Below are 8,378 nucleotides of genomic sequence, written 5' to 3' on the forward strand. Positions count from 1 at the left end.
CTCTTCGACCTGTTTGTTTCCTCTCCACCTATCCTCTCCTCTATCCCTCTTCTATCCGCCTCCCACTCTCTCCCTATTTATTTCAAAACCCCCTTCCCCTCCCCCTTTTCTGATGAAGGGTCTCGGCCCGAAACGTCAGCCTCTCTGCTCCTATGATTTTATAGTTTCTCAGATTTGGTGTAGTTCATTAGCATATAAGAACAGAACTCACCATCAAACACATGACTCAAAGTAGCAAAAGCACTGAAAATTTCCAAAAGCCAGCGAAAGCAATAAAAATCCTTCACTTTGTACATCAATAGGAACAAATGAACTCATTAATGTGAAAAGATTTCATTCACTTGTTCAGCACTTGTATGCATTATTTACCTGAGGTCTCTTAGATCTCCCTTAAAAACCTGCAAACAAAATTCAAACAAAACTTTAATCAGAAAGCACATTGTTCCATTTTCTCAGATTAACAACACTTAGATGTGAATGCTGCAAATACACATGCAACCAGTTGATTCTATTGCAGGTTGAATGCCAAAATCTGGCACCCTCAGGTTGTATTGGATTTTCCCAGAAATATGACACCTGTGGCAGGTGGGTCAAGGGTGATTTGAATCAACTCAGTGATATGACTAGAACAGCGTGTCACTGTAGATAAAGCAGAAAAGCCAATCTCTAGTTTGGCCTTCCACGGAAATCTAGCAACGAGCCAAATTATCCCAATATTTAGGCAATAATTATTCATTTAACTGATTCTGGTGGAAAAAGAAGGAGTATTATCAAGTTGAATATTTTCAAAAACATCTGGTACTCAAAAACCTAGAGTTTGGAAATCCAACCTGTACTGGTAATTATGAGCATTTTCAAAAATGCACAGCTCATGTCACCTGAAATGACTTTATGCAATGATGTGATTAAAAGCAATGAGCAGGGCTGGACTTTTTCCCCCCTTATTTAATTCACAAATTTACACTCACCTCTTGCTTGAGGGAAGTCTGTGGTAACCTCAGAGCTTCTCCGAGCAATGTGTACATGCCGGCTAGGACATAACTTAGCTGCTCCTCAGATAGACTCTCTGTCTCGACAATACTCCTCACAGACTCTCTGGAATCTTTTCCTTCGAGTGAATTGACGACAGCTGTGGAAGACAATTGTGCTTACTGTGATATTTTATTTAATAACTGGTCCGTGGTACAGAACTTAAATATTGCTTTAAAAAAAAGTCAAAAAAAACTCTTCATGTTGCACTCACCAGGGCTAAAATTAAAAAAAAAAACCCAGCATTAGAAAGAGCACAAAAATTTGTACATTATTGTTGCTCAAGTTCAGAAAACTGACTATTGCTAGATTTTGGCCAGTGCAAATATTAGTTTCGTAAACATTTTAAAAACCTCTCCAATTCTCACAAACTGCTCCCTGTTTGATATATGTACAATACAACCTACACCCGGGGTTGGGGGGAGGTGGTGTGTGGCGGGATCAAGGATTAATTGTCCGAGGACAAACTTTTCTCTTACACACTTGACATGAGTCAAGGGATTAGAGTTGTGAATGAACGCGGGCATTATAAAAATGGAAAATTACTATTCCTACAGTGCTTTTCAACCATACTAATGCGGCCCTAAAATGCTTTATCATCAATTTACACAGCAAGGTTATACACACAACAGGGAAATAAATAATCTGTTCATGTAACAGAAACGCTCAAAGCATCATGCAGCACCAGAGGAGAAAGAAACAGTGTGTTTCAGGTCAATGGTCTTTTATCAGAATTGGAGAATGTTAAAGATTCAAAGGCTGCCTGTTTGACTCTATGTCCTCCACCATATTTTGTTTCGAATTTCAGATCTCCAGCATCCAGAGTATTCCACTTTTGTTTATCTCTTTTAAAAGTGCTGTTTGAGACACAAATATTGCCAAGTAAACTGCTTCTTCATAGTGAAATAGTGCCTGGGGGATCTTTTATGTCCGATTTGGGAAGGCAGATGAGGCGTCATTTAGTCGTCAAATTCACAGGGCAGAACCTCCGATGGAGCTTAAAAGCCTTTGAGAGGCAAAAGGGATATTTGGCATAAAAGCGCAAAGTTAAAGTACTGTTGATTAGAATATGTTGATTGTGACATCCAGGCAATTCAGTTAAACCTGTATATTATACAATTCTGAGGACGTGCAGCGAGCAGTTTCGTGCTAGAACATGCTGCTCGAGAGGAGACAGATTCATTGAGGCATTCGAAAAGGAGTCATGCTTTTATTTGAAAAGGAACAATGTGCAGCTTTATGTTCAGAAGGCAAACAAATGGCACTGAGCTCATTTGGAGAGCCTATGCAGACATGATGGTCTGAATGACCTCCTTCTGCTCTGAACAATGCTGTGATTCTGCGACTGCCATCAGCATCTATGGCAGTAGGAAAATCACCCAGTGTCTGAGAAAATATTCAATCCAGAGATAGAGTAGACTTCCTACTCTCTGAAAGAGAAGACCTGCTGCTACCTCATGTTGACTGACAAAATGCACTAACCAGATCAGAATAAGGGAGAAGCAAAGTAAACTATAAGTTTGAAACGTCAGTGATTCTAAATCTATGAAAGTTCCAGATACAGCAGCTTTGTAACAGGCTGTTTCCCATGTTCTAAGTTGTAAAAGGGTTCAGTCCATTGAAGGCTGTTCTTAGTTCATAATTTGAAAGTGTCATGGATTCTGACAGGCTTTTTTAATATATTAACACTGAAGTTCTCTGGCATTCTGAAAGAGCTGTACGTTTTTTTAAGGTGGGTGGGGAAAGATTTAAATAGGACCTGAAGGTAATTATTTTTCACGCAAAGGGTGGCACATGTATGGAACGAGCTGCCAGAGAAAGTGGTGGATGCGAGTACAATTTAACAATTAAAAGGCATCTGGATGAGTATGCAAATTAGAAGGGCTTAGAGGGTATGGGCCAAATGCTGGCAAATGGAACTGGTTGGAAGGGATGAGTTGGATTGAGGGGTCTGTTTCCATGCTGTATGACTTTATGACTCTATTTCACTGCATAGATTACAGACGTTATAACTTTCAATCTGGAACATTTTTAAGACCCATGAAAATTAGAATTTAATGCCATTTTCTTAGAAAAATTATAATCCAAAGTCATAAACATTAACACTCACCTTTAAGTATCTTTCTGAAGATTTCTTTGTCTAAATCTTTCAACTGCTTTACCATCAAGTCAACTTCCATTGGTGTTCGGGGTCCGAGGAAACAACTTCCATGGGACATGCTAAAGCAAATAAAGTCACGCTGAGTGAGAACACTTTCTAAGGACAACATACCAGGAACCGCAGTCAGCTTTCAGCCCATCCAGCTTGTTCCAGCATTTTATTAGATGAAAGGCTGATCATTACCTCACCTCTACCTAAAAAAAGTGCAGCAATCACAAAACAATCTGTAACTTCACGGCATGGTATCACCCCTATTTTACCAATCAAACCAGGAGATCCACCCTGGTTTAGTGAAGAGTGCAGGAAGACATGCCAAGAGCAGCACCAGGCAAACCTAAGAAGGAAGTGTCAACCAGGTGAAGATAAAAAAAAATGACTACTTTCTTGCCCAAAAGCAGAGTGCCAAATGATAGACACAGCCACGCGATCCCACAACCAAACCATCAGGTCTATGCTCCAAAGAACTGCCACATATAGTTGTGAATGGTGATGAACAATTAAACAACTTATCGGAGGAAGAGGCTGCACAAATAATCCCTACTCTCAATGATGGAAGAGGTCAGCACATCAGTGCAAAAGACAAGGTTGAAGCACTTGCAACAATCTTCAGCCAGGAGTGCTGGGTGGATGATCCATCTTGGCCTCCTCCAGTGGTCCCCAGCATCACAAATGCCAGTCTTCAACCAATTCAACTCCCTCCATGTGATATCAAGAAAGGGTTGGAGCAACTGGATTCTGCAAAGGGAGTAATCCCTGACAACATTCCAGCAATAGTGCCAAAGACGTGTTCCAGAACTTGCCGCTCCCCAGCCAAGTACAGTTACAACACTGGCAACTACCACACAATGTGGAAAATTGCCCAAGTATGTCCTGCACCAAAAAAGCAGGATAAATCCAACCCAGCGAATTACCACCCCATCGATCTCCTTTCAATTATCAGTAAAGCGATGGAAGCGAAGCCCAGTTTGGGTTCTACCAGGGCTACTCACCCCTGATCTCATTTTAACCTTGGTTCAAACTCCAGAGGTGAGGTGAGGGTGCCTGGCCTTAATATCAAGGCCAAATTTGAGGAACTGTGACATCAAGAAGTCCTCGCAAAACTGGAGTCAAAGGAAATCAGGGGAAAACACTCCACTAGTTGGAGTCATACCTAGCACAAAGGAAGATGGTTGCGTTTGCAGGAATTCAGTTATCTTAAATGTAGGACATTTCTGCAAGGGTTCCTCAGGATAGTATCCTATACCGATCGTAAGGTCAGAAGTGGGGATGTTTGCTGGTGATTACACAATATTCAGCACCATTTGCAACTCTTCAGATGCTGAAGCAGTCCATGTCCAAATGCAGCAAGACAACGCCCAGGCTTGAGATGAAAAGTGACAAGTAACATTTATGCCACACAAATGCTAGGCAATAGCAATCTCCAAGAAGAGAGAATCTAACCACCGGCTTGTGGCATTCAATGGTATTATCATCACTGAATCACAATCAACATCCTGAGGGTTACCACGGAACAGGAACTGAACCACACTCGCCATATAAATAATGTGGTAACACAAGCAGGTCAGAGGCTAGGAATCCTACAATGCGTAATTCACCTTTGGATTCCCTAAAGACTGTTCACCATCTACAAGGCACAAGAGAGGTGAATGATTGAATACTCCCTGTCTAACCTGGATGAGTGCAGCTCCAACAATGGTCAAGAAGCTTGATACTATCTAGGCCAAAGTAGCCCGTTTGTTTGATGCCACAACCACTCCTTGCACCACTAACACTCAGCAGCAAGAATGTGTACTATCTACAAGATCCACTGCAGAAATTCACCAGAGCTGCTAAGACAGCACCTTCCAAACTCACAACCTCTTGAAACTAAACTAAAAGGACAAAGGCAGCAGATGCCTCGGAACACCACTGCCTGCATGTTCCCTTCCAAGCCATTCACCATCCTGACGTGGAAATAATATCGCCATTCCTTCAGTGTTGTTGGGTCAAAATCTATGAACTCCCTCCCAACCTGCACAGGGACTGCAGCAGTTCAAGAAGGCAGCTCAACACCACCTTCTCAAAGTCAACTAGGGACAGGTAATAAATGCAGGGACAGCCAATGATGCCTGCATTCCATGAGTGAATAATAAAAAAAAAGACACACAAATTAGGAGTCCCAGTCAATATGGGGGAAGTTAAATTCACCCACCACAACAACTCTGTTATTTTCACATCTGTCCAGAATCTGGTTACATATCTCTTCTTCCATCTCCCACTGGCAGCTGGGAGGTCTGTAGTACAATCCGAGCATTGTGATTGTACCCTTCCTATTCCTCAGCTCTACTCATAATGCCTCGCTGCAAGATCCCTCCAGGGTGTCCTCCCCCAACAAAGCTGTGATATATCCCTAACTAGTAATGCAACTCCCCCATCTCTTTTGCTTCCTCCTCTGTCTTGTTTAAAACATGAACATCCTGGAACATTGAAGCCCCCAATCCTGTCCCTCTTTCAACAATGCCTGTGAATGCAAAATCATAGTTGCATGTATTAATCCAGGCTCACGTCATACCTGTTTACACTTCTTGCATTGAAGCAAATGAATCCCAAGCCTCTGGTTCTGCTGAGCTCAGCAACCTCTCCCTGACTGCTATTCCTCTTAGCTATATTTCCGTTAGTCTCAAGCTCTTCCCCAGTCTCTATACTTACTGACCTGCAGCTCCGGTTCCCACACCCTTCCTCAGATACTGAAGCACTGCATGTTTAAATGCAACTTGATCTGGACAATATCCAGGCTTGGCCTGACAAGTGGCAAGTAACATTCATGCCAAACAAATGCCAGGCTACAACCATCACCAATAAGAGACAATCTAACCACCGTCCCTTGACAGTCAATGGTGTTACCATCACTGGATCCCTCACAATTATCTCAAAAATGAAATAAAAGTCGGAGCAGGAGTAGGCCATTCAGCTCCTCCGCCATTCAATATGATCATGACTCATCATCAAACTCGATACCTTACTCTTACCCTGGCCCATATACCTTGATCTCTTTAGCACAAGAGCCATATCAACTATCTTCTTGAAAACATAAATATGTCTTGGCCTCAACCACTTTCTGTGGTAGTGAATTCTACAAACTCACCACTTTCTGGGTGAAAAATTTCTCATCTCAGTCCTAAAAGGATTATCCCTTATCAGTCAAGTATGATCCCTGGTTCTGGACTTCCCACCATTGGGAGCATCATTCCTGCATCTAACCTGTTTGTCCTGTTATAATTTTGCAGGTTTGTATGAGCTGCCACTCATTCTTCTAAACTCCAGTGAATGCAATCCTAACCAACTCAATCTCTCCTCAATAGTCAGTCTTGCCATTGGAGGAATCAATTTGGTAAACTGTTGTTGCACTCCTTCCATAGTAAGAAAGTTTTTCCTCAGAGGAGGAGGAGATGAAAACTACACACTATAATCTAATTACGGCCTCTCCAACGTCCTATATATTACAGCAAGACATCCTATTCCTGTTCTCGAATCCTCTCGTATGAAGGCCAACATACAGTCCGACTTAATAAAAGCCAAAAGAACTGCGGATGCTATAAATCAGGTACAAAAACAAAGTTGCTGTAAAAGCTCAGCAGGTCTGGCAGCTTCTGTGAAGGAAAAAACAGAGTTAACATTTCCGGTCCGGTGACCCTTCCTCAGAACTGTCCACCTCTTTCCTGCCTGCTCCATCCACTTGCTTACTTTCAGCGACTGGTACAAGATTATCTTTGACCCCTTTGCTTAAAAAGAATTTAAACACCTCTTCTGCCTCAAAAATATTCAGGGACTTTGCTTCTACTCTTTTGAGGAAGAGCAATGGAAAGATTCATGAAACTCCAAAAGAGAGTTTTTGAACTTTGATTTATATCAACAACCAATTTGAAATACTGACCCCCTACTTCTAGATTGTCCCAGAAGAGGAATGATGTTCTAAGGTTCTTGAGTAGATTTGATGTTCCCCCTAACTATCCAGCCAAGACTCCTAATTACAGCAAACTTTGTGTTAACCAGTGCCTTTTGAACCGGCACTCTCGATAAACTGGCAAAAATTATATACCAGAAGTTTACCATATTGTTGCGATCTCTGCAAGGTCCAAGTAATCACCTGAGACCGCAAGCAAGAAGGCTCTCAGCCAGAAAGTTTTATTTATGGCAAGGGTGCATTATTAAAGTGATTTATGCTGTAAGAAGTATTACAGTGATGTACATACCCCCTTTATTATGTTTCTATTATTTTGTGTGGTTTTACATTGATTATATGGACCTCTTGATCGACTGGAATATTCGATTAACCAGGCACACTCCTCATCCCATAGGTGCCAGTTACTAAAACATTTCAAAAAATTCACATCTTAGTCTTCTAAACTCCTGCTGATATAAGCCTAGCCTATCCAGCTTTTCCTCACAAAACAACTTGTCCATTCAAAGTATTAGTCTAATAAACCTTCTCTAAACAACATGCAACACGTTTCCACCCTTCCTTAAATAAGGTGTCCAACCCTGTGTAGAGCATTCCAGTTGTAGTGTCACCAATGTCTTGCTTAATTGAAGCATAACCTCCCCTATTTTTGTATTCAATTACCTTTGATAAATGACAACATTCTATTAGCTTCCTAATTAATTGTTGCAGCTGCAAACTAACCTTATGCAATTCATGCACTAGCACACTCAGATCCTTCTGCATCTCTCAGCTCTGCAAACCCTCACCATTTAGGTTGCATGGTGCTCCTCTACCAGAGGACATGATGCTACCACCTGACCCACAGTTGTTGTTGCTAATGGAGCACAGCCCCATCCACAAGCACCCCCACCACCCTAGTCTGCATGTAGCGAAAAAGATAGTGATAGCAAAGCCCAAGTCACTCAAATGTCAAGGTCTCTCCCTTGCCGGAGACCCTGCAAGCCCTATGCCCTCGGGGTAGTCGAGTCTAAACTCCTTCAGAATCTGCCCCACTCACTTTATGTGATTCTCCAATCCTGGAACCTCTTCACAATCAATTCCCCAGGCAATAACTGCACTTCCGCCCCGCTCATGACCTCACATCCGCCTCTCTTTACCCCCCCAAAATGACGATACTGCTTCCGCCCCGCGCACGACCTCACATCCGCTCCCTCGCCCCCAACCGGGTGAAAATGCATCCGCCCCGCACATGTTCGCATCTGCCTT

At 42.3% G+C, this 8,378-nt stretch overlaps 1 protein-coding gene across 1 annotated transcript; it reads right to left on the bottom strand.

The window, feature by feature from the left end:
• Positions 1-369: 369 nt before the first annotated feature.
• On the bottom strand, positions 370-7,972 carry LOC109924596 (COMM domain-containing protein 5-like; the record flags this gene model as incomplete). The annotated part of the gene is made up of 4 exons (XM_048593759.1): positions 7,854-7,972; positions 3,140-3,249; positions 969-1,129; positions 370-398 (listed from the first exon to the last, which is right to left on the bottom strand). Coding segments are annotated over exons 1-4 (314 nt in total), but the record flags the coding sequence as incomplete, so codon positions are not given.
• Positions 7,973-8,378: the final 406 nt, after the last annotated feature.

Source organism: Rhincodon typus, unplaced genomic scaffold, assembly GCF_021869965.1.
Source record: "Rhincodon typus isolate 14 unplaced genomic scaffold, sRhiTyp1.1 hic_rhity00003767, whole genome shotgun sequence".
Taxonomy (NCBI): Eukaryota; Metazoa; Chordata; class Chondrichthyes; order Orectolobiformes; family Rhincodontidae; genus Rhincodon; species Rhincodon typus.